This window comes from Sycon ciliatum, chromosome 2, assembly GCF_964019385.1.
Source record: "Sycon ciliatum chromosome 2, ocSycCili1.1, whole genome shotgun sequence".
In the NCBI taxonomy this organism is placed as follows: Eukaryota; Metazoa; Porifera; class Calcarea; order Leucosolenida; family Sycettidae; genus Sycon; species Sycon ciliatum.
Genome location: NC_088644.1, coordinates 12,532,938 through 12,559,102, shown reverse-complemented (window position 1 = coordinate 12,559,102; position 26,165 = coordinate 12,532,938). Strand labels below are relative to the sequence as shown.

At 46.7% G+C, this 26,165-nt stretch overlaps 3 protein-coding genes and 2 long non-coding RNA genes across 7 annotated transcripts in view; 3 read left to right on the top strand and 2 right to left on the bottom strand.

Moving 5' to 3' along the window:
• Positions 1-3,996: 3,996 nt before the first annotated feature.
• Positions 3,997-6,373, top strand: LOC135808766 (uncharacterized). Its single transcript, XM_065321991.1, has 3 exons — positions 3,997-4,605; positions 4,902-4,971; positions 5,316-6,373. The coding sequence occupies exons 1-3, from the start codon at positions 4,135-4,137 to the stop codon at positions 6,371-6,373; spliced, it is 1,599 nt and encodes a 532-aa protein (XP_065178063.1). The 5' UTR covers positions 3,997-4,134.
• A 516-nt stretch (positions 6,374-6,889) lies between these two features.
• Positions 6,890-9,870, bottom strand: LOC135808765 (uncharacterized). The gene is made up of 3 exons (XM_065321990.1): positions 9,282-9,870; positions 8,815-9,027; positions 6,890-8,534 (listed from the first exon to the last, which is right to left on the bottom strand). The coding sequence occupies exons 1-3, from the start codon at positions 9,761-9,763 to the stop codon at positions 7,304-7,306; spliced, it is 1,926 nt and encodes a 641-aa protein (XP_065178062.1). The 5' UTR covers positions 9,764-9,870; the 3' UTR covers positions 6,890-7,303.
• Positions 9,871-12,956: 3,086 nt separating this feature from the next.
• Positions 12,957-26,165, top strand: part of LOC135810736 (uncharacterized) — a 64,452-nt gene continuing 51,243 nt past the window's right edge. Inside the window, exon 1 of the long non-coding RNA XR_010552354.1 lies at positions 12,957-13,252. This is a non-coding gene — a long non-coding RNA (uncharacterized LOC135810736). The remainder of the gene's footprint in view (positions 13,253-26,165) is intronic.
• Positions 15,061-16,339, bottom strand: LOC135810735 (3 beta-hydroxysteroid dehydrogenase/Delta 5-->4-isomerase type 2-like). The gene has a single exon (XM_065324208.1). The coding sequence runs from the start codon at positions 16,296-16,298 to the stop codon at positions 15,138-15,140; it is 1,161 nt and encodes a 386-aa protein (XP_065180280.1). The 5' UTR covers positions 16,299-16,339; the 3' UTR covers positions 15,061-15,137.
• LOC135808764 (uncharacterized) lies at positions 19,184-25,446 on the top strand. 3 transcript variants are annotated; one of them, XR_010552122.1, is made up of 6 exons: positions 19,184-19,589; positions 21,439-21,596; positions 21,949-22,609; positions 23,069-23,232; positions 23,577-23,630; positions 25,339-25,446. It is a non-coding gene; the product is annotated as an uncharacterized LOC135808764 (long non-coding RNA). The 3 variants fall into 3 exon arrangements; XR_010552120.1 differs by having other exon boundaries at positions 19,189-19,589; positions 23,577-25,446; XR_010552121.1 differs by having other exon boundaries at positions 19,264-19,589; positions 22,534-22,609; positions 23,577-25,446.

Sequence of the window (26,165 nt, the reverse complement as noted above, 5' to 3'; positions counted from 1 at the left end):
GCCTCCGTGTTGGCCGACCGGAGAGGGGTTCCAACTCTGGCTCCACGCTGACGTCATGCGCAACCTCACGCAACAGATTAGCGGTTAGATCCCGGAGCTCGTTGTGGCGCAGTATTACAGTAGTACGGTATTCAATCATCAACACTTTCCGCTGGCACCAGGATTAACGCCAAACAACTGAAGAGACAAAGCATTTCCCTTCTGAATGTCAGATTCTTCCGTTGTCTTGGTCAGTGCCAGTGGCCATGCAAGTTTTCTTCTTCTTTTCTTCTCAGGCGGACCACGCAGCACCTGTACATGACCGGTACGTTGTGAATGGGAACGAGAGGAGTACGAAATGCCCTGCTGTCTTACTGGGCTTACAGAGAATCGTTCTTTGAAGAAGGATCAACCTTGCAGTTATAACATGTCATTGTATAAGCAGTGGTGCATGTCGAACAAGGCTGCGCATTCAGTCTCCTGGCAAAATCCCTGCCAAGCATGGAGCACCGAAGAAGCGAATTGAAATCGTTTGCCATACTTATTTGAGGGGACATTCCACATGGTAACCAGGTAACAACATGAATAAATAATCATGTCTGTGTGCATGCATAAGTATTATTGTCTCCAGCATTGGGAGTTGCGATGGATTTCTGACTTGAAATCGAGAATTTTCACTGGGGAAACACTGCGGCTTCTCATACAGCTGAGAAAAGGATGACGAAATGGCGACTTTTTTCCCGGGCAGACACTTCTTGCTACTGCGGCATTTCTTTCTCGCTACTTGTCTGAATATGCAGCAGCATGCATGCGCAGAGAGGACTCGTCATATACATGTACATATAGGATACCCGCTGAAACTTAGCTGGATTTTACGTACATCCATGTGTTGCAGAAAGGAGAGTATTAAAGTCGCCATATTGTACGCACTTCTTTTCTTTTCTTTATTTGCAAAATCCATTTGTTGCTGAAAGGGAGAGTAAGAGCCACCCTGAACAAAACATCGGCTGTGTCCCCGGCTGTACCACGGATAGGCGTTGTAGGTCTATCACTTCTTGTACAGCAAATAGCCCTCCAATACTGGTGGCAAGCCAAGCTGGCTGACAGCTTGCTCTGGGGTGCCACCGTGACTGTCGCACGCTTGCAGTACGGCCAAACGACACAGGTGCGAAAGAGATAGCCGTGTTGCTGGTTTGACTACTTGCAGCGCGCTGACATTGCGCTGTGCTGCTGATAGCTCCACACCATGGCACTGGCAAGCAGGACCGTCGTGTAAGCGGCCGTCAACAAACGGCACCGCTTCAGGTGACGTCAGGCCAGGGATACCTCCGTGCTTGACCAATAATGAAAAGGCTTCGTCGGACGTAGAGTTAGCATATAGCAGTCGATCCACTGCCAGGGGAAAGCCAAAGCTCAAGTAGGCTTCTGCAAATGCTGCATGTGACACTTCGACCCGCGGTGGAATGATTTTCGTGATTACTTGTCGAAGTTCCACTCCAATGCATGCGGCCAGCTTAGCGGCTACAAAGTGTTCATGCGTGTCATGCAACCTGCGCCTTCTCCACGCTTCCCGAGCTACCTGCGCTACAGTATAGAATTGATAGTCATGATCCGAGTTCCCATACTGTCTGCGCTCCTTCTTGCGCTTCGTGATCCAAGCTTGGCACAGCCTCCCAGAAGCAGCGAGCGAGAGGCCGGCTGGATCCAATCCGGTCTGCAGCAGACGTTGCAGTGTATCGGCAATTTCTGAATCGCTCGCGTGACGTGCGGCGGAACGAACGGGGGAACTTGCACACAGCCATGTCATGGCCAGGGCGGAGAAGAATGTCTTGCAGATTTTCTCGTCCGGTGTGTAGCAGGGCACGTCCAGTACCGCGCGGCACTCTGGCAACAGCATGGCGTTAAAATAGTGCAAGTCGGCGCAGTGGCTATCCCAGCGGCAGAACGATAGCAGCATCTTTGTGCGCTCGCGTGGGTCACTGCAAAGCTGAGTGATAACCTCGGCCACGGGTGCCGGGTACGTTCGGCAGATCAGCTCGCATATGCGCTCGTCGGCACAGCTGGCCGAGTACGTAGAGATTAGACCGGCACTGGACATGGCTACCGGCATATCCGTACGCGCATCAGGCGCATGGCACGGTACCGCACCGTTCTCCAGGAGATGCTGTACAATATCCATCTGCTTCAGGTAAACGGATGTCAGCAGGGGTCGGCAGTATGTGTGAAGTGCATTACGAGTGGTGGGCGTACGAATAGGCTGGTTGACGCCTGCGCCCCACCGAACAAGACACTTGACCATTTCCTTTTGTCCAGTTGCGATAGCGCAAAACAGCAGTGTCCAACTGTTGTTTTTACCACAGTACTCCTTGCGCAACAGACACGACACAAACGCACCACTACCACCAGGCGGCATGGTAACAATCGCTTTATGATAATGCTTTGGTCGGGCTTGCCAGGGTTTGCTGCTCCGAGTTGCTTCAGGTACTGCGGGTATCGGCTGCTGCTGTGTTGGAGCTGGGTGAGCGCTGTACGGGCCCGTACTGGACACGCCACCCATCTTTCCAGCGAACTGCAGCTTGTGTGCCGTCCGTAACCAGTCAGCAACGCACTTGTACTTCTTTGCAATCGGCCTATCATCTCCCTGCCTTGACGCTGCTCTGGCATTGAGATGCTGGCTCAGGTCTGATAGGGCCCGCAGAACCTGGTCGATAGCCGCTACGTTTCCGCACGTCACCATTCGCAACAAGAACTCGTGAATTGGCGCATCGCTTATCTCGACCTGCCTGAGATCGTTGCTAGTGCCAAGGTATTCCTCCGCCAAGACGTCCACCTCCAGATAAACATCGTGTTCCGGGTAAAACGCATCTAATTCTGCCAGCAGAGCTTGAACTGCTAACTCAAAATCAGCGTGAGATCGAGAATTGTCGTCATATAACTTGCTGTGCAACTCGGCGTGCCCCTGACCCTGTAAGTTCATGGCTACTTAAAAATACTTGCAAATATCGACTTCGCCCATTTGCTTTCCTAAGACAAAGAGAGACCGATACAGTTGACCCCACACGCTACGGTACGGGTTAGCTTCTGACAAGCAGATCAGCAGCTGAGTATATATCTACGAGTCTTCCTTGGTCTTTACTTTAGAGCAGGGAGTCGTTTATCTTTTTAGATCTACAATGAATGAAAAAGACGAGTGCATTACTACTACTACTAGTAGTACTAGTGCGCAGTGTGTTGTAAAAAACATTTACGCAAATACGTATCTAATATTGACTGATTACGAGGTCAAAAGAAATAAAAGCCGAGTAAAAGACCGAGGCGAAGCCGAGGTCTTTTACGAGGTCTTTTATTTCATACTGACCAAGTACGAAGTCAATATTAGATCATTTATCACGAGACACGACTGACCAAAGCATGCGTTCAATCGCTAAAAAGGAGTCAAATATAAGCGGTCAATATAGCCCTAAGGAGTGAAATATGCAGGACTATTTGACTGCTTTAGGTATGGCAAAAATCTATGTGAGTCAATACTAAGGGAGTGATAATGTCATTTATCTAATAATAAGTAATATTGACTTCGTACTTGGTCAGTATCTTTACTTTTATCACTCCCTTAGTATGGACTCACATAGATTTTTGCCATACCTAAGCAGTCAAATAGTCCTGCATATTTCACTCCTTAGGGCTATATTGACCGCTTATATTTGACTCCTTTTTAGCGATTGAACGCATGCTTTGGTCAGTCGTGATACATCTAATATTGACTTCGTACTTGGTCAGTATAGGAAATAAAAGACCTCGTAAAAGACCTCGGCTTCGCCTCGGTCTTTTACTCGGCTTTTATTATTTTCCTATTGACCTCGTACTCAGTCAATATTAGATACAATGTACTTACACATACTGTGACATAGCATGCTAGCACTAGACTACGTAAAATAATACTGTTCGCCACTACTACTAGTACTACAAGGCACTAGTGCATGCACTACCGGTACGCGGTATACCATGGTATAGACCCCTTTCCGGATCGCCGCGAATCTCTATGGTTACCGAGAAATTCAAACTTTGGTGGGCAAGAAGAACCACTCTACTAATTAGTTACTTTGTCTTTTTAGTTGGTTGGATCTATTTTGTCGTCCTTTCCTTTTAGTTTCAGCCATGGTGCAGACCTGTGCCGTCATAGGATGCACAAATAGGTATACGCGTGGCTGTGGAGGTGGTTTCCACCGATTTCCAACAAATCCCAAGCGCAGGGGACTCTGGATTGCTGCAATTCGCCGTAAAGAAGCTGATGGATCGCCCTGGACACCAGACACTGACGAGCGAGTCTGCAAGAAGCATTTTGTTCTTGGCAATCCGAATGCAAAGGAAGCAAAGGATGACGAGTCCCATCCTGACTATGTGCCGTCCTTGAAGCTCGGTTATGACTCCGCGAACCCTGAAACAGCTACGTCAAAAATCGATCGTTCTGTCCGACGTGAGAAGTTTACTGAGCTGAGGAAAAAGAAATTGGCTGATGCTGCAAGGCTGAAGCAGAAAGAAGAGGCAAGGAAGGCAAGCCAACGACATGGTGTTTCTCATGACCACTCGTACTTCGCCAAACTTCAACTGTCCTCTCCTATTTTCAAGGTAAGAAAAAACTTCTGACTGATTCTGTACGTTGAGTAATTCAAAATTTAGTTGTTTGTACGTTATGAATTTCATACGTTGCAATCAGCTTGTGCCCCTGATGCATCGATGTTGTACGATGCTGGAAGGTCCCCTTCTTGGAAAGGCCATGCACACTCCATTGGCCAGGCCAGAAAGACGTTATTCTTCAGATGCATTTTGAAATTTCTCTTTCTAGATGATGGTGTCTGGAAGAATTAAATTATTTTTTCGAGAATCATAAAGTGTAGGTGTATGTCTACTTGTTTGTTGCTCAGAACTCAACCGGGATGTCCAGTCTTCTGAATCTTGAAGTGCCAACTATTGCTCCTATCAAGGTGTCTACAGGTAAGGTGTCTGCTGTCTTGGCCTTCAAGTAGTGTCATATCTGTGATTGGTTTCAACTCTTGTCGCATGTGTACAGTAGTGAGTGAAAATGCTGCGGGTCCCATATTGGTTCAATAATTATTGTACGTTTCTAAGATGTCCTGACCTTGTGTAATATCGGTAGATTGTTTCTGATCCCTGTTCTTTGAATTGCACCTGGACGTCATGGACGAAACGTACCTAATCTTCTCCATTGCATCACTCCCATTTGGAGGGTTAGATGTTATGTGCCGGTACTGTGATCTCACTTGTCCCTGGTCAATTGTGACGTGATTTGTGTTATCTTTCTCTTCCATGTTCTACAGCATGTGGACCTGATGAACCCTACACCTCGGACACTGATCGTTTGGAAGAGGAATGCAAGAAGTTGAGGGCGGAAGTTGAACGGCTAAAGCGGCGTTGCGGGGAACTAGAGACTGGGCTTTCGAAGGCACAGTTTGGTGTGCACTGGATTGACGAGTCTGATGAGAAGTGTCGCTTCCTCACTGGTCTGCCGAACCGCTCCGTGTTCCATGCTGTCTTAGGTCATGTGCAGGAGAAGGCCGCAAAGCTCACTGCCTGGCGCGGTGATTCCACCAGTGACCCCAAGGACAACAAGCCTGGCCCTCGGATGACCAAGGACTTGTCCATTGCCAACCAGTTCTTTGCGACGCTTGTCCGGTTGCGCCATGGTATGTGTGGCGGGTTTGTGGCAGCCCTGATGCAAATGCCTGACTCCACGTTCAGCAGGATGTACTCCACGTGGATTCTGTTTCTGTCCCGTGAGCTGTCTCTCCTCTTCCCGTTCCCGTCCAGACAACTTGTGGACAAGTTCATGCCACCGTGCTTTAAGTCCAAGTTTCCGCAGACGAGGATTATCATTGACTGTTTGGAGATCCAGATGGAGCGCCCAACTTCTCTCCTGAACCAGTCGATCACTTACTCCAGCTACAAGAGCCGGAACACCATGAAGATTCTTGTAGGTGTTTCACCTGCTGGTCTTGTGACTTTTGTGTCGGATGTTTGGGGTGGCCGAGTCAGTGACAAGGTCATCACAGAGCAGAGCGGTCTGTTGCAGCTTCTGGAGAAGGGTGACAGTGTCATGGCTGACAAGGGCTTTGACATCGAGGTGCCTCTTGCTCTCCATGGAGTGAAACTGAACATCCCGCCAAAGCTCGGTGCTGATAGCCAGATGAGCGCCCAGAAGATCGAGAAGACCCGCCGCATTGCAGAGCTGCGTATCCATGTCGAACGGGCTATCGGACGTGCACGTTGCTACCGTGTCCTCAACACTGTGTTCCCTGTGAGCATGTCGAGTCTGTCGTCTCACATCGTGAAAGTGTGCTTCTTCCTCACAAACTTCGACGCCCCGCTAGTAAATTGAAGAGACATGTGAATCACTATATTCAAGTTCTATCTTCTTTTGTTCTCTTTATTATGGTCTATTTTTCAGCACACTATAATAATAATAATAACCACTCTTATTTTACTTCGGTTTCTCCAACAGACGATTCGTCTTATTACTGGAGCCCGAAGGGAGGTGCACAGTTAGAATCATTTTTCTGAACATATCAGAGCAGGATCGGAGCTGGATTCGCACGCTATCTTCACATGTAATGTAAATACAAAGTACGGCTACATGGCGCGGCGGAAGCACAGTGCTCCGGTCAAGTAAAGGTCTCTGGTTCGAAGTAATATTTTCTGGAAGTGCCATAGCTTGTGAATATGAACGTACCAACTGCTGCTAGGTCACTGGCTGCGTGCGTGTTGTTTGTGGGGTTGTGATGTGATAAAGAGTGCATTGTCTCCACTCCCCACCGCATGGCAGGCGGCAAAGTGGAAATGGTGGCGTATGCCACGATCAAGCAAAGGTCTCTGGTTCAAAATACTATTTTGTGTAATTCCCAAAGCTTGTGAATATGAACATACCAAATGCTGCCAGGTCACTGGCTGGGTGCATGTTATTTGTGGGGTTGGGATGTGATAAAGAGTGCACTGTCACCGCGATTGTCACCGAAGCAAGTTGGTACGGGCTACCAGAAGTAGCATAATATCCAGCCAATATTTATAATGACAGACAGGTACAAGGATGTGTGCGATGTCATCCATAGAATTCCGCACAATAACAGAAAAATCGATCGGAACCGCTATGTACAGAATTAAGTTTCAATGCTGGGAACATGAGAAGGTTCCGAGCATATCCCTCGCAGAAGATGGGGCATTGCTGTACAAAGTTCCAAAAAATCTAGCGAAGCAAAATAGATTGAAATCCCTATGTACAGAATATAAACACAAAAATATTTTTTCTTGTCATTCATGACTTGTACTTTGAAAGGTACAGCTTGTGAGAGCACAGCTCTGGGATAACAAACTGCTCGTAGAAGGATGTTAACTTCATGAGCATGGTTTGCCAATGAGCGTCATCGAACATGATACGCTCTACAAGCACGCCAGCACATGTGAACACCACAAAGTCACACCACTTCACATCCATGACCGCCATCTCACCAATCACCTGGTCATAGTACTTGTGATTCTTGCATAAGTGGGCTGACCCGTCCGCGTGGCATTCCAAGAATGACTTGCCAGGGAATTGCTGGGCGATCCGAGTTGGCGTGAGGTTAACAATAGATGTGCCCTGGATGGAGAAGGGGCATTTTATTTCCAGGCAGCCACGCTCCACCACGCCGCTCTCAAGCTCCTCCACAACGATTCCATCAGAACTCGCACCAATGAAGTGGTAGTCACGATGGAGGCTAAGACCACACTCTCTTACGGTGATGTTCTTTCCATCTTCGAGTGCCACACTGAGGTACATGTCCCTCGCCCTGGGCTCATTCTCCACTCCCCATCGCATGGCAGGTGGCAAAGCGGAAATGGTGGTGTATCCCATGATACCGGCCAGCAGCGAGACTGGCTCCTGGGCTCGAGAGCGAACGATGTCACCAAATCGTGAGCTAGTTAGGCGCCCATGACGTAGGTCGAACCACCACGAGTTATCTGTCTGGCCTTTGGTGAAGTCTTCCACTTCCTTTTGGGATACACCGTACTTGGACAGTGGTCCGGTATATCGACCAAGGGCATCTTCACTCGTTCCACCTGGAAGCCTGTCAGAATGGAACAGGACCAATGGCGAAAGGTCCTTGGGTTGGCTAACTGGAGTAGCAGCAAGTCCTGATGACTGGTCTTCGACTTCCCAGAAATGGAAGAACCCACAGTTCTTGGCTGATGCCTTTCCCGCTGCTAATGCCTCCTGCAAGGTGAGTGCGTCAGCAGATGTGACTTGGCGGTGTGACGGTGCACGGGGATCAAACTCCGCTCGCAGCTGCTTCCTCTCCACTTCATCATCAGTCATGCCATGGCAAGCTTTCACAAACTCCATATTGGCGAGTGGCTGAGGATCGACATGCTTCTTTGGAGGCTGATTCCAGCGCATAGGTTGTGACGTTTTAGACAACTCCACGGGTAGCTCCACTAGATTCCTTTTTGCAGCGGATTCAATGAAGAAGAGTAGGGCAGCAACATGATTGCACGCCTCTCCCAGCCTAACATAAACAACAACCGCACACGCACACCATGCACGGGAGACAACAAATATATGCCAACGTCAGATAGAGCTGTCAGAACTCATCACATCACAAACTTGTTGAACAAAGAAGTTATTATAACAATCATCTGCAAAATACATGTCACTACAAAGGAACTATCACAGCACAGGTAAGGAGGAAGAGTTATAATAGGATTTATCAGTGCCGCAGGTCAACTGTCACATTTGGACTGAAGAAAACACACCAACTCGTAGTGCGTTTCTGTGAAAACACTTACCCGGCAATACAGCTGCATTGCGCAGCGTAGACTTCACCAGTCTCAGTGTTCAACGACACATACACGGTGAGCGGTGTATCACACGACAAGGAATGGTGGACGTAAGCACGGAGATAGGAGATTGCCACACCGTTCTCCCCAGATGCAGGATATTGCTTGCTCCACACATTCTTCACAAAGCCATCGGCAAAAAATTGGTACGCCTTCAAAGACCTGTTGCCAACAAAATTTCCAAAGACACATTTGGAGAAAAGAGACAATATTAGGGATGTGCAATTCAGGGGTTCCCTAGCTGAATTCCTTCACTGATTAGACATTGATGGCAACTGATTCGAAAATGCTAGTTGACCTCAGTTACAGTAGGTCTTTCAACAAAACTTGACACACACTGACTTTGTCTTGAGAGATTACGAATTCAAACTGCCTACTATCACAACGTACCCACACCGCCCATGTTCATTACTCACCTAAATGCCTTCATGCTCTCCATATCAAACGTCTTGTCTCGTCCATAGACCAAGTACGTCAATAAATCCATGAAGTGGAACCGCACCACAGCAGCACGAAACTCCTTGCACCAGTCTTGCACCTCGTTGAAACGAGGCAACGAAGACAAAGTGCCCCGAACGTCTTGAGTTATATACTGCAGTCCAACGGAAGCACCAGAGGACGACGCATCAGCAGCACCAGCCAAACCAATCTTGGACATCGACACCAAGCGCTCCACGATGTCAGCCTTCTTTGTTGCTCCAGTCAACCGAACATCCAGAAATTTGGCAATTTCCTTCAGTTCGGCCACCTTCAGCGTCGCAAGAGAAGTCTGAACCCCAACAAAATCGGCATCGCTGGCTTCGGACCCTTTTGAAAGTTGTTCAGCAAGGACAGCCAGTGGCTGAGGCAAGGGTGGTGGCTGCTCAGCGGCAGCAGAGTCAGGGATGACAGCAGACATTGTTGCTTCCTGGTTGAAAAATTACTTTCACTGCAGTTTGGGCTGAACTTCTTGCCCACCAAACATTTTTGCACGTCACCCGTTGCCATGCAACGCGCACTGTGTTCTATCCGGAAAGGGGTCTATACCGTGCACGCGTGGACCGCGGCGTGGTAGACCGAAGACTACATACATGTACAAGCACAACACTCGCCACCACGGTATACCCCGGTAGGCCTCGACCAAATATGCTTGCGCATATTTCCGCATATTTTGTGAGACAGTTCATATAATTATGGCATATTGAGCGACAAAGGGAATATTGGAATGAAGCCAGCATATAATTCAAATATTCTGAAGAAAATGAGGACAAAATATTCATATTACGGAGGATTAGCAAGACGAAATTCGCGTTCGCAAACATTTTTCAGTTCGCGAACTGGATTGCGAACTTTCGCATTTTTCGTTCGGAAAAGTAGTCGGAACACGAATCGTGGATTCGTGTCAGGGCAGTCATAAATTTACCACGCTGTACTGCCTACGTCGTGTCAACATCATGCATGTGCGAATTCTGTTTGCTAATCCTTCTCATAACGCGAATTCCGTCACTGTGTTCGACTTTCTTTGGAGAGCGAACGCGAACGCGAATTTCGTCTTGCTAATCCTCCGTATTATGGACAAAATGCGTTCAGAAATGCCTTTTATGGATGAATTGGGAATGGTTGAGGCGTTTGCTACATTTCCCCATGGATGAACACTATCGCTACTGTTGCTGCGGACCATTGCGCGAAATCACGCGACATCTGTACATTTTCGATCTGCGGGATGAAGATGACGACGTCCATGCATCAGGTATCAAGGGGTAGTAAGATACTGGTATCTTACTACTCCACGCCTCAAATCGTGCTGTCAAGCGTACAGTCGGTGCGCCAAGTTCAAAAAAGTCGTCTAAAAGTTGCACTTTTATTTGCAACCGCGGGAAATTTGAAGACGAATTTAGTGACATACCGAATTCTTCTCAATTTTCGACAATTGGTTACCTTGAGAATACAGGCTTATCCTCCTATATCGATTGCTTTTGCGTCGAGGACCCTCGGTCATTCGCAACGCTGTCACCTCCAAACCAACTAGTCGCAAGCCCGCGCTGGGCACAACAGTACGAAGTAGTGGTTGCGACTTCGGCGATGATTTGTAAGAAAGGTTTGCTCCCCACACCGGAGCTCGCGCTATTCCGCCGACTTTACTTGACACTTTGTCTGTCTCACCGTCCAGGAGCGACACTGACTCACGCTGCTATCTGGTGTTCACGAGGTGTTTGTCACGCTGGAAGCGGAGCATCTCTGTCAGTTTGTATCCCTGGTGATGTTTGTGCCTGGAGAGCACTATATAAGTGGTGCTCTTCAGGCACAATCTTCCTCAGCCTACTCAAGCTCAACTGATGAGGGGTGAATTCCCCGAAACACTGTGTATTGAGCAGGGAGTGGTGCTTTCTTGCAGGTTTGCCGAGTCGAAGGTTCGATGGACTTCTCGTGTGCTCTGGATGACAGTCGTGAGTCAGTCAAGTGTCAAGTAAAGTCGGCGGAATAGCGCGAGCTCCGGTGTGGGGAGCAAACCTTTCTTACAAATCATCGCCGAAGTCGCAACCACTACTTCGTAATAAAGTATTATGTCTCCTTTATTCACTTCTTTCGAAGGCGATAAGCCAGACCCACCGGGAAATATTTCCATGGGTGGGACAGCAAAAAATAAAAAGTGAAATATAAAAAGCCAAAAACCAAAGGGACAAGAAATAGGAAGGAAGAGGAAGAAAGGAAAGAAACTCAATCCAAACTCCAACATCAAAACAATGATAAAGAATTTGCAACGACATGTATTGGACAAAGACAGGTATTGTACAAATGATCAGGACGTTGATGTTGTTATGGGGATTACAAAGGAAATAACATTATCTTCATCAGTCGTATATCATTATTACTATTATTATTCAAAGTAGTTTGGAGGCGGTGGGAAAAACAGTTTCGTAATACGTATTCGCATGCAACGACGCAAATCCACACAATTCAGTAGACACTTTTTCTATCAAACGTTTTCTTTCCCTTCTCTTCAGGATAGTACAGGGAATGTTGGAAATTAGAAAAAAACACATAACTATAATAGATAATGAAAGAAAGAAAAAGTCAACACTTCAACATAGGTGTTAAAATGATTAAAGTGTTAAAACTCAAAAACAAACAGCTGCAAGTTGTAGACAAACACGTTGAACACATCAGGGAACACTTGTCACACTTTCACGAGGTGTGACACCAAACAACTGCAACGATAACACATTCTCCTTCTGTACACATAGTTCTGGATCTAGTTTACGAATATACAGAGCTTCTAACACAGCAAGATGTAACTTAGACCTTCCACGAGTCAAGGTGACAGAGCTAAGTGATCGGACATCGTCCATCAAGCGTCATTTGTCGGGCAGTGCTAGTTGTCGTAAGTTGTATAGTGATGATATCTTTTCGATTTTGACTCGTGGAAGGTCTAAGTTACATCTTGCTGTGTTAGAAGCTCTGCATATTCGTAAACTAGATCCAGAACTATGTGTACAGAAGGAGAATGTGTTATCGTTGCAGTTGTTTGGTGTCACACCTCGTGAAAGTGTGACAAGTGTTCCCTGATGTGTTCAACGTGTTTGTCTACAACTTGCAGCTGTTTGTTTTTGAGTTTTAACACTTTAATCATTTTAACACCTATGTTGAAGTGTTGACTTTTTCTTTCTTTCATTATCTATATACAGCTGTAGTTATGTGTTTTTTTCTAATTTCCAACATTCCCTGTACTATCCTGAAGAGAAGGGAAAGAAAACGTTTGATAGAAAAAGTGTCTACTGAATTGTGTGGATTTGCGTCGTTGCATGCGAATACGTATTACGAAACTATTATTCAAAGTGTTAGGAAATTTGAGGCCTAAAATGCCACGCACTGCTCTTTTCTCTCCGAAACTCAACACTTGCAAGCCAGATATGAAAGAAAGAAAAATCATCAGTCACGCCACCGGGACTCGAACCAGGAACCTTGCTATTCGCGAGCAATGCTCTAACCAACTGAGCTACAGTATGACTCGTACCCACAGTGATGGTAAATCTATCCTTCTGGCTTGCAAGTGTTGAGTTTCGGAGAGAAAAGAGCAGTACGTGGCATGTGGCCTCAATTTTCCGAACACTTAGGGTGCGTTTGGTTGGTACGATCTAGAACAGGATCGAACAGCTGGTGCACATGGAGCAGCCTCATGCCAACCAAACGGTACTCCAGAAACAGAGCACATTTTCGTGGAAAAATGTTTGAAACTTGAAAATGTGTATGGGTCACCATGGTCACTTTGTACGGTACAACGAGTCCAACCCAAAAGCGTATGCACGTGATCATTTGGGACCAAAATCGATGTTCCCGCCAGGTTTCACTGTGAAAAAGTGAAACTGCTCGGTCTGCTCTGGCCTCGAGGCCGGAGCAAGCAGAACATGTTCTGGCCGACCCAGAACAGGTGCAGTCCCAACCAAACGCGCTGTTCTGGTGAATCCTGTTCTAGTTCGTACCAACCAAACGCGCCCTTAGACAAATTCTCCGTGAAGTCCAAATTGAAATTGCAATTTTTATTATTATTATTATAGGTGTAGAAAGGAAAAGGAAATAATTATAGATACGAGTTGAGAGTAACTCTCCATCACTGTAACCAGATACTATAATTATACAGTCAGAAAGTGCAACAACCAGGCACAACACTGACATGTCGAACATGTCGAATGTCTCAGTACTCTGTCAGTTTTGTGCCTGGTTGTTGCACTTTCTGACTGTATATTATAGTATCTGGTTACAGTGATGGAGAGTTACTCTCAACTCGTATCTATACAGTGTATTTCCTTTTCCTTTCTACACTTATTATTGGCTCAACATCCGAGTTTCAAATTATTATTATAATTATTATTACTACTACGTTGAAGTACCGGTATACCAGGTATACCCTGCTACACACAGACAAGTCTAGTCTACAGCTTTTCGTCGCGGTTCCTTCGATCTCGCCTCTTCTATCTCGGTAGGCTGCCCAGTGCTGCTGGCTGGTAGCTCAGTAAGCTCACTCACGCTCGTAGCTGTGTTGATGTCAGTGATGAGGGCAGGCGCTAGGCCAGGCCCAAACAGCTAGCTTGCGGTCTACCTTTTCTGGTATGTTTCATGCATGTTTGGTATGTGGATAAAGAAATAGACCAGAATTCAAGGTAGTGCCTGCCATAAGAATTGTATGGTTCTGCCAACTTCACCGTTTTTTAGCAGAATCTGCCCATTTTGCGAGCATTATCCGCCAAGGGCTAAATTGTAGAGTAACCATGACATTTCCTCATGACAATCATCAATGGTTTTCATCACTTTAAAAAAAGCGAATACCACACAAAAGTGAATGTACAAAAGCTGACTAAAAAACTACATGTAGCACCTAAAGTGGAGCAGTGCTGCTGCACCATGGTAAACGAAGAGTGATAAACGTTAACGTTAACGTTAACGTTAACGGTTTAGAAAAGTAAAGTAAAAGCCACTCACACAAGGACATCGATATGAGGGTGACGGAAATCATCAGCAAAGTTGAAGTGAAAAAAGGAGAGGCAAGACTATTGCGATTGTCCTATTCAGCACAAGATAGCTTTTCTCTCAAGGAACGCACGTCTGTTACTAAAATCATATAGCACAATTGTGCTGGTTGCCACCACCAACAGTTTGATCCAGCTGGCCAGGGAGTAGTACAATAATCCCTGGTTGGACTACAACATAACATTGTACCTGGGAGTAGTACGAGTACTACAAGTATACTGCATTGTACTTCTACCTAGTCCAAAATGACATCGCGAACTGAGGAGAAAATGCTCCTTCTGGACTGCTCAGTTTCCGCTCCTAGCGGCGTCCGCAATTCGTAAGTGTGCTCCCCCCCCCCCGCCCCCCCCCCCCCCCGGCCAATTGTCTCGCCGGGGATCAAGGCGCACATCACGCACCATGGGGGAGACAAGTGAGATTGTGAGAGAAAGAGAGAGAGAAAGAGAGGGAGAAAGAGAGAGAGAAAGAGAGAGAGAAAGAGAGAGAGAAAGAGAGAGAGAAAGAGAGAGAGAAAGAGAGAGAGAAAGAGAGAGAGAAAGAGAGAGAGAAAGAGAGAGAGAGAGAGAGAGAGAGAGAGAGAGAGAGAGAGAGAGAGAGAGAGAGGAGAGAAAGAGAGAGAGAGAGAGCGAGAGAGAGAGAGAGAGAGAGAGAGAGAGAGAGAGAGAGAGAGAGAGGAGAGAAAGAGAGAGAGAGAGTTTAAAATCATTTTCACGTGTACGTACATGTATGACTAAGGACCTAACCACCGACCTGCATGGATTGGTCGGTTATCGCCGTTGCTGCCGATCACGATAGAACCCAATGGTCGCCTCCATAGCCTTCTCTGGTGTGATCGGAGGCTGGAAGTTGAATACATGGCGAAACCAACGGTCACTGTATGTGTGCGGAATTCTCATTAGCCGTGCTCTAGACGGGGTCAGTGTAAATCCAGCTGGATTCAACGGCAGAAGCTGTGAACCAATCGTGAACATCAGCTCTAGAACATGCGCCAGTAGCAATAGAACTATGGATGGGATTGGTACAGGAAACAGGGAATATCCGAGACTCTTCAGGATCGGGCTACAGAACTCAGTTATGCTCTTTGGCTCTGTGTCATCTCCAACGAAGAACGCCTTTCCCGCCGCACGGTCAGGGTCTCGCGCTAGCCTCTCAGCAGCCACCGCAAAGGCTTCCGCCACGTTACCAACGTATCCTGCTCGCACGCGTACAGGGTCGAGGAAGTTGGGAGCGTATCCGAAGCAGGCCTTGACGGAATCAATCAGCGGAGTTACACAATATGGATCACCTTCACCGTACATCGGTGGGCAACGGAGAACACATGTCCGCAGCACACCAACGCCACGGCCGCCCTTCGACTTGCCATCATACGAGATCATAAGACGTTCTGCAAGGTTCTTGGTGCGAGCATACTCTCCTATGGTGGCTGTGGGTTCTGGAAGAGGGGTTGACTCGTCTTTGTCTGGTACGTCCACGTCCGTGATGGTTGCTGCAACGGTACCTGCGTATAGAACACAGCGAGGCGTGCTGTTGCCTTGACTACACACTCTAAGTATGCACTCGGTGCCACCGACGTTGATCGCCTCCACTGCGGCTGGCGACATGAATCCCTCCGATACGACGGATACTGTGTGTATCACGACATCTGCTCCGCGGACCGCTCGTTGCACATCCTCAGTGTTAGTCACACTGCCCTTCATCCACGCTATCGTTTTCTGCGCGTCCCCTTCACCGGACTCGGAGATGGTGAGTGACTCGGAGCACAGCAGATCCAGCACGCGAACCTCGCGCACCCACTCCTTAGTGAGTAGAGCCTGGACGATTCTGCTGCCCAGGAATCCAGCGCCTCCCGTCACCAGTATAACCAGATCGTGGTCGTCATCCTTGTAGCTGAGGCTGCGACGACTAATGTTACTTGCAGCAGTATCCATCTCTGAGATACAGCGTGTTGCTCAGTACAATTCACACAAGGTACGGTCAGTGGCAACACACCTACCGATGATTACTGCAGTACGGTCAAGGTATGCAGGCCGTGGCAAAGCAATTCAGCCCAGGCTAACCGAGCAATGGGAAACTAGCTAAAGCCACGTCAGCTGTAGGTAACTGCTGCTCGCTGAGATCAAAGAACTGAAGCGATTGTGTGTTCCTGCGACTACTTGTGATCCTGACCTCAGTGCTTTCAGCTACTAACTACATGTACTTGTACCACTCTGTAGTAGTAAATGACACCGGGTCCTCGTAAGTTCGTCCCCAGGTCCTAATCTTCAATGTCGTTTATCACACACTCACGCACACACCTAAAGAAAACACGGATAGAGTGTGAAGAAGAGTATAGCGAGATAGAGAGCGGTGGAAGGAGAGCCGCTGGACAGCTGGATAGAGTATCAATAAGCGCACGAGGGGAAGGCTAGACAGTTACACCTTGGCCTTACACATGCCCTTCGCCGAAGTATTGGGGGTGGTTTTGTTTCTTCATGTAGTATCCCCTCCTTTTTGTTGATGAATGAACTCTCTATCATCCCATGTTACTCCTCACACGATTTCAGAATGTACTCTCTATCATCCCATGTTACTCCTCACACGATTTCAGGGGTGTTTTCAGCAGTACAGTTCGGCTTGATGGCGCTTACCTTCCCCTCTTTGGAATTATCGAATTATCACTTATATCCATGAACCCTCCAAGTTGGAAGGCCGTTGGTTAGCGCTATCGAGCAGTGCTCAAGCTCGCGTCCTTGTCATGGAATGTCTCAGTATTCCGTGTCAGTCTGGTGCTACCTTGTGCACGTCTGACTGTTCAAAATCTGGTTTAGTTGGTGGACTCGAACGCATCATGAACTTGTGCCCCGCCGTTTTCCTCATTTCCATTAAAAAATATTTTCCTTGACTCACCATCTGAGTACTTCCTACTACATGTACAATCATTATTGTTGCTTTTCTTAAGATGAATGGACCACCTACAATGCTGGCAACTGAAATCCGACCCCCGAGCGGTGCGTTCACATTCTAGCGATCTCTATTTCGTGGTTTTACTATCCCGTGTTGGGTCTTTGCGATTTGAGCGCACCCGCGGCTCAGTGGTCGGATTTCAGTTGCCAGCACTGTACATTGTACATTGTAAGTACAGTCAAGTACATGTACCTGTACCAGACAGTAGCCCTCGGCGGATATCATGACATGCATATTGCTCGACTGAAAAGTGGCAGATTCTGCTGGAAAAGCAGTGTCTGGCAGTGAAATTGGAAGAACCATACAAACCGTACGCTTTTGGCGGGTACTTCCTTGAATTCTGCTCCATTTGGCTTTATCCCCATACCAGACATGCATGAAACATACCAGAAAAGTAACAAATATTAATTCTGCCAATTTTTCCGCCAATAGTCCGTGAGTCAAATCTCCAAATCAGCCGTTTTCACAACGACCACACTCTGAGAGGGAGAACTCGTCCTTCAGCACACCGCTTCAGGCTAGTATCCTCAATCGATTTCCACTGGTTGTACAAGTCAAAACTAATTCAGGGAGGCCAACGAAGAGGCCAAACATCTAGCTGTTGTCGCGAGCTGCAGCGACCATTTTTCACCGTCTTCCCTTGATTCCCCCCCCCCACCCCTGTTATTAGTTCACACTTCTCTTGGCTTTCGCACTTCACCTTCTTTTCTCCTGTTTTCTTTCACATACTGCATTTCGTACTCTTCCCTTGATTTGTTGGCGTTTATTTATGGATTTCAAGTAGTTCTTTCTTTGAAGACCTGAGCCACGAGTGCACAGTGCACATGCATGTACACGGTACTGTAATGCAGAAACCAATGCACAGAACAAGGTCAAGGGCTATGACCCCTATGGGCCTATGTCCCGGTACCTGGGGTGGGGGGGGGGGGAGGATGATGTAATTAATGCTGCACGACATAGTGTTTTTTCTCTCGTTTTTTTTGCGTTTTTTCACACATACAATTGTTTTCATTTTTTGGTGTTGTGTTCTCGCCATGCCACTGTCAAATTATTGTATTCTGTTTGCCCGTAAAAGAGGCCTTTTTTACTGCATGATCAGGGAATCGGCCTGCTCACGATACCCTTTACTTTGTCATCATCATCACTCAGCACAATAATGTGTATCAGTGAAAGTTAGTTACTTCTTTTGTTGATAGGGAAGATCCAGAGATTTACATGTAGATTCTCAATTTCTCACCATGGCGAGTACGAGTGCAGGGAATCGTCATGCTCTTCTCAATAGTTTGGGCACCTACATTTTGTTCTACATCTAGACTACAGCCTCCCCGGGAAGTTCGCGGATAGGCTCGCAGCACCGCTCAGCAGTACTAGTAATACTATTACTAATAGTATCAAGACTTTGTCAAGAGTATAACTCCCTGGAGCTTATTCTTGCCAGTAAGTAAAGTAGTATACTACGGAGGGATGTTGTGCCTATGCCTATGGCTATGGTGCTGGACATCATATCGGGTATGAGTCGTCTACTGCGCCCAGTGCCATGCCTAGCGGCTAGCGAGCTAGCCAGCTGCAGTGCAGTGACCATGGTGACGCAATCATGCTATGAGTATGATGATCCCGACTTCTTTCGCGCAAGGTTGACGGGCCCGTCTTCCCCCCAGATGAAACAGATGAAACGAGATGAAACGAGATGAAACGAGATGAAACAAGATGAAACAAGATGAAACGCCAATGTACAGGCGCAGATGGGGCCGAGATGAAACGAAATGAAACAAAATGAAACAAGATGAAACAAGATGAAACAAGATGAAACCAAATGAAACTCGAAGTACGGGCGTAGATGGGCCGCGAATGAAACAAGATGAAACAAGATGAAACAATGTACGGGCGGAGATGGGCCGCGCGCAGTGCACCCGGCGTGACGTGCATGCACGAGCGAAAAGAACTGAATTAATCCAATCATTGAAATAATTTTGTTTGCAGAGGCAATTCGCGCAAGGGAGGTATAGGAATTTGATGGCTTGCGAGTGACAGCACGAGCCGAATTTATTGCCCGTGGAAGTACCCACGATAGGAATACACTGTTGGGAACATGGTGGCGCCGCTGACGGTACCTATGTAAGTGGAATTACTTTATTGGAAGTACCCACGACGGGGAAAATAGTCTCTCTAGTATTGTCGGTGAATGGTGATGGTGGTGGTGGCGATGGCTACTTTCCTCTGCTCAGAGAGAACCCCTGCATGTCCTTCGTCGTGATGCGAAAGAGCAGTGGATGCAGGTAAAGGCCGTGTCAGAGAATTTCGCCTAGTGCTGTGGCCAGGGTGAAAATAAATTAGGGCTGAAACGATCATTCAATAACTCCAAGCGATCAACCAATCTCTTTAGCGATGAATATCATTGTAACATAGAAAAATGTGGGCACAAGTTATGCAATCGAGTCCACCAACTAAACCAGATTTCGAATAGTCAGACGTGCACAATCTAGCACAAAACTGACAAGGAGTATGAGTACTGAGACATTGAGATCAATTATAATTGTTGGTTCATAATTATAGATTCTTTCCGGCTGTAGTCGTGCACCTCGAACACAAGACTATGAAGAAATTCCATGATGCCTTTGCTACATTAGCTGTGGCCACCAGTCAAACGCTCTAAATATACCCAGGCTACCGCTCAGTGTTTGGTATTCTGTAAACATTTCAGGCAATTGTGTCGACACCTGTAGACATCTGACTGGTCTAAAGCCTAGTTCACATTCGACGTAACACTGACGGTACAGGACGTAAGGGCCTGTCGGGACGGCTGGGGTGAGCTGTAAAATCTTTTACGATTCGTACGACACGACATGCTGCAGTCGTTGCGATGTTCTCCAGCGAACGGCGCGAGTCATAAGGCACAGTCCGTGACGGGGTGACTTTCGGACCTAATTTCTTGTTTTTCGGGACTTCTTTTCAATAATTTCTCCTTGAATGAAGCGAAATCAAATTCACAATACCAGTTTTTCATGGAGACAAAAAAGTAGCCCTGAAAGTTGTGCCATTCGAATAGTAGCCCTAGGAAATGATAAAACAGTTCATCTGTCATTCTCCTAAACTATCCCTAAATACCATAAGTGACATGAGATCTTATCTTGCTAAAATTCAACTCAAGTCGTGTTAGCCATTCTGCGAGTTATCATGGGAAGCGCAGTGTTCGAAATCCTAAAAATTTCCCAGTACGAATCGGGAGTGGATGGCGCACGACGCCGCCTCCTGTTCTCACTCAAAATGCAGCCGTTTTGTACGCTTGCGTCTCCGTCTATGCCCGTCTACGGTATGAAAAGTTGAACTGATCCAACACTTCCCGTCGCTTCCCGATCCGTACGGTAGTATGGTTGCGTTCCCGTTCCTGGTGTTCACATTGGACGCCGTCAGACCGTCCTGTCGCTTCCCATCGATCCTTACGCCGCGTCCCGTCGAATTTGAACGAGGCTTTATCAATATGAACTAGAGGAGTTCATGTTGTTGTTTCTAGAACGAAGAATCAGGCTTGTCGTCACCCTTTGGCTTGAAGCTCTTATCACCAACTTCCGCAACGAATCAATCGAAAAGATACCGTCTTGACTCCCGATCTCTTTCATAGCCACGCATCAATATTACTGCGCTTGAAAGTACACGATTGCACTCGTATCCACAATTGGATGGAGTGCAAGGGCTAGAATACTGCCACTGGTATGCATGCATAAAAAATCGTTTGCATTCGCTTTGAACACTAACGATTATCGATTGCGCTCTTAAAACGATCGGTTTGCGAGTTATCTGTATACTTGTTTCAGCCCTAAATGCATTGCCCTCGTAGAGGACAGGGATGAGCAGTGATATGAGCAGGGATGTGAGTACTGATGTGCCTTTCGTCCTCATATTTTACAGAGAAGACGTCTGCCCCCAATAATAAAATTAATGTAGTAATGATAATGTGTTGCCCTTTCATCTTCTCAGGAGCCCTATGCCTTTGCCTCTTCTCCCCTGGACTGAATGGACTGGACGCTCTGTCCAGTAGTGTCCAGTAAATGATTTGTAGTGTAAGTTAGGGTGCACTCTCTCTTGAGGATTTGCCCACCTTGATGATTGTGCTCTTCGTGTTATTAGAAAATGTCTCTACCTGCCAGGATGGTATAAGAGCACGAACTGAATCACCTGTTGGTGCAGAAGGCTTGGAGGACTGCTTTTGAAACAGTTGTTCAAATTTCCTGCACCTCTTCGTAGCCGTTGTCTGATTGCTGCATTCTGGGGAGACTGAAGTTAAGGTTAGTGAAGCTGCACAGTCCCCGTGGAAATGTTTATGCTGCAACTATTTACTGCTGACATGTATTTATGTATTTCAGGAATCTCCAGAGGGTGAAGGCTTGCTGCAAGCTCCGTCCCTTCAATGTCGTGATACATCCGTAGATCAGTCGTGTGCCTGTCCTGTGCTTTTATGAGCATGCTCCTTTGCACATGCCTTTGTCCTGTGCATGCGTGGGCGTGGGCGCGCGCGCGCGCGCGTGTGTGTGTGTGTGTGTGTGTGTGTGTGTGTGTGTGTGTGTACGCCAACGACACCGTCCGTGCACATGTGCATGGACGTGAGTTTGTGCGTTTGCCTTTGTTATATGCATACAGTATTATCAATTTATCATGCCTATACAAGCCTTGCCAGTGTCTCGATAGGAGAAGCAGATACATGATTACACCACTTGGGTTTTGACCTTCTTTGGCCGGGGCGAATGTCGAAGGAAAGACTCCCTCTGGGCCAAGGTGTTGGCGACAGTTGAGAGTTGTCCTCTATTTTGCAGCGGGGGACAGCATGGCATATTTGGTGCCGGAAAGAGTGCAGTTGCACTTTTCATGTTACTGTAAAATTTGCTAGGTCAATCCCTTGAAGCTGGAGACTGCTGATACTGCTGCTCAAACGGCTGCTGCTGTTACTCTCTGCTGCTACCATGGTCGTTGCTTTGTATCAATGGCGAAAATTCTCAGATGAGCTTTGGGTCCGGGCACTAGAACCCTGCTGCTGCCTCTGCAGCAGTTGTAGAAAGTTTTATAATACCAGTGTCGATGGTGAACTTCTGCTCTTTTTTTTATCCCAGACACTTTGTGCTCAAGAGACTGTTAGGTCTTTGTGGTGTTGTCGTTGCTGTTTGGTTATACTAGTTGGCGTCTGTTTGGAAATATATTGTGCTTTTCTGTGTGTTCATGTGAACGTAGAAGCCCTCACCGAAACCAACACTACGTTGCTGTGTTGTTTTCTTCCAAGGTCGGGCACAGTAAAGGAGACGACTCTGTGAGTATATTCGCAGATGAACTTTGGGTTAATAGAATGCAGGTGCTGCTGCTCTTGTGCCGGGCTGTTGGTGTCAATGATGGGGTGGATCATGCTTTCTCTTTATATACCTTTTGTATATTTGTGTGTAATTAGGAGCACATACCAACACGTAATCTTTCTAAAGCCTAGTTCTCTTTCGACGCAACGCTGACGGTACGGGACGTAAGGGCCTGTGACGGCTGGGGTGAGCTGTAAAATCTTGTACAATTCGTACGACACGACATGCTCCAGTCTTTGCGATGTTCAACAGCGAATGGTGCGAGTCATAAGGCACAGTCCGTGACGGGGTGACCGTCCCGGCGTTTCCCGTCGATTCTTATGTCGCGTCCCGTTGCGCCCCGTCGAATGTGAACTGGGCTTAACAATGGCATGGAGACAGTTTCAATTGCAGTTTAATGTTACTGCACTGCACTGCAGGTATCAAGGCACTACCCAGAGGGAGGATGTTGGCCTTCTCCTGATGGGAAAATGTCTTCTTTCTCATGGCGTGGCCAGGACTGCACTGACCCTACCATCCACTCTACCTCTCCGGAAAGGGACTTGACAACCAGTCAAGATGGATGTGCAGAGATATACCAGCGGTAAGTCACATGCTTAGGATATCCACTTGATGAAGGAAGAACAGGTGCTCAACTACTACACCAAAATGTGAGCATAAGGAGATGGGCTGATGGGTCATGGATGGGTGACAGGTCTTTGCCCGGTTGCTGGAGTATAACAACCTGGGTCTTTGATTGGTTTAGAAGCGGTCCGCTCTATTCGGGGTGCCATCCTCAATTAGACGGGCAGTGAAGATCTTGCAGGATCAATCGCACATGTAGAATATGGACATGTGGATGCGGGCAGCAGATCTGTAATTTCCAGTATCAAAGTTCAGTTGTATTTGCTTTTCTTTATTTTCTATTTGTGATGTTGTTCACTGCAGCTTCTAGCATTAACTGCCAATTTGCACTGACGCAGCAAGACTCCCAACAGTCAAGTATGTTTCATTGCATGCACTAGGATTACAGTAGAATGCCGATTATCCGAATGTCAACTGTCCAAACGGTCAATTATCCGAAATTCCTGTTTGCACTGAATTCAATTCAATAAGTCGACTTATACTGGCAAAATATGGTAACAGCGGGACTGTAGGGTGTAGCATTTCCATGATACAGTGGAAAATTTCACGATTTTTGGTGCAAACATAGCTCGGACGCTGCTCGATTGGATATACAATGCAGGTTCTTGGAACCACGGACACGACTCTTCGATTCAAGGATCACAACACTTCGGGATCTGAACGTTTTAGGTCCGGGAGCTGTTCGCGGTTTTGTCGCTTGTCACGGTTGTGGACTCATCGTTGTAGCATAAATGAGGCTGGACTATTCCAAGCCGAAAACTAAAATATTTCCTTCTCAAAGCACAATCACCGGCCCGGAGGTGCACACCTTCTCTAACTACATACCGGGTGCAGTACATGACACGTCCGTGTATTGACTAGTCTCTTGTACATAATTTTAGATCTACCACACGACTCGCGTAGCGCTAGCACAGCAGTGCGGGTGTAGTCATGTACTACTACTACTACAGTACTGCCGGGCGCCGAAGAACGGACCGCCGATGAACGGCCAGGCTATGATTTCGCTATTTTTTAAGAACGGTCTAGGTAGAAACGTGATGTACAATATGAATATGATGTACACTCAGACGTATAACTCTGCATAAATGTACATGCAAGACTGTACCATCGAATATGAACGAAACTGCTGTGTTCGCCAAAAATAAGAACGGGCTAGGCTAGAACCCTGACCCCGTTCTTCGGCGCCCGGCAGTACTGTAGTGTAATGTTCCGTATGTTTGTTGACTATGGCATGCAGGCAGAAGCCAGCGGATGTAAAAAGTCCAACTCGGAAACGGCTAAAAACGGGGTATCCTCAAATTTTTTTTTAAAAAATTCAGCAGACTTCCCCTCTAATACGTAAGGCAGAACTTATTACAGTCCTTGATTAGAAGTTGATATATTCTTGTACGAATCCGGTGTCTTTTGTGAAAAGTGTATGCAAGCCTTTTAAAAAGCATCTCCCACCAGGCATTCGATCGAATTTTTCATGGCGTGGAGATTTGTTACGGCGTGAACCGATGCTTGGCGTGTAGAATTTGCTTTTTGATGTGTTCTTTGGAAGATGCAGTCTTAAAAATGGTGTGGATGTCTTTGTTTCTGTCCTTCTGCTGTCCTCGTAAAAAGAATAATATAGACGTGCAGAAAATGTAGGAGAGCGATGACATCAGAAGGACACTCTCAGGTTCAGGGTACCTGTACTGCCCCAATAAAGTGGGTCAGATCCCAAAACGAGGTTGGCCGAAGCAAAAAAAATAGAAGAGCCTGCCTTGAACTGAATATGAGGAGGAAGAAGAAGAAGACAAAGAAAGAGAAAGAGTAGGAATTTGTTTGTGTAAACTTTGTTTCCTCTGTCTAGGCTGCCACCGCATTATAGCAGCCAACAGTGCGTGTGTGTGTGTGTGTGTGTGTGTGTGTGTGTGTGTGTTTGCGTTTGTGTGCACACGCTTGTGTGTGTGTTTGCATGTGTGTATATTCTGCTAATCTTGACTTAAATTTCCACATCTGGGCATATTGTGTTCTGTATGTGAATTTATCTTCATTAACTTGTGCGCTACGTTCCTTTCTTCACGTTACGGCACTTTAGTATTGTTTTACTTGAACATCATACTCTCGCCCAACTTTGTTTCACCAACAAAGGTTTATTCTCCAAAGTATTTCTAATTGATTGTGTATGAGTTTCATACTACTGTCAGGAGCGTCGGAATGTTTTTTAGTGTGGTACGGTCAGCCATCTGAAGTACAATTGACTCGTGGGGGAGTGTTGGCTGAGCCGAAAAGTTTGGAATTTTAGATCCCAGATCAGTGTATTTTATTGACTCACGGGTATCTGGGGCAAAAAGTGGTACGGTCAATACCGTAGTGACCGTACCGTGTGCGACGCCCCTGACTGTTGGAATCCACCAGCTGTGTTTCCTTGAGGGGCGTATCCTTACCTTGGATGTGTTTCTCATTCCCGGCAGCAGAAAGAGCTCTACAATATGTATATAATTTAAGAATAGAATTTGATGTACAGGAGAGTGCCAATTATCCCCACCCCTCGGGACGCGGGCTGTCTCCAGGGGGTTCAGATGAGAAGAATGTTCGGATAAGAGAGCAGTCACACATCTATCTAAATCATGCATATTCCAGCATGTTTTCATCATTTTTGTTCTCTTCAGCAGTGAAACAGGAACTAGGTGCACTCATGCTCCTCTAAATTAATGACACTATTATTACACATTTTGACTAAAACCTGTTTTAATACATCTTGTGAATCGCTTCAATGGTGCCCCGAGCGACGAAAATCAACAACTTGAAACTCATCTTCTACCCCTCAATTAAATGCAAGCAATTATTTTGGATAATTAATCATTTGGATAGTTGACATTGGAGGATAATCGGCACATTGTGTGTGATGGGGGGGGGGGAGGG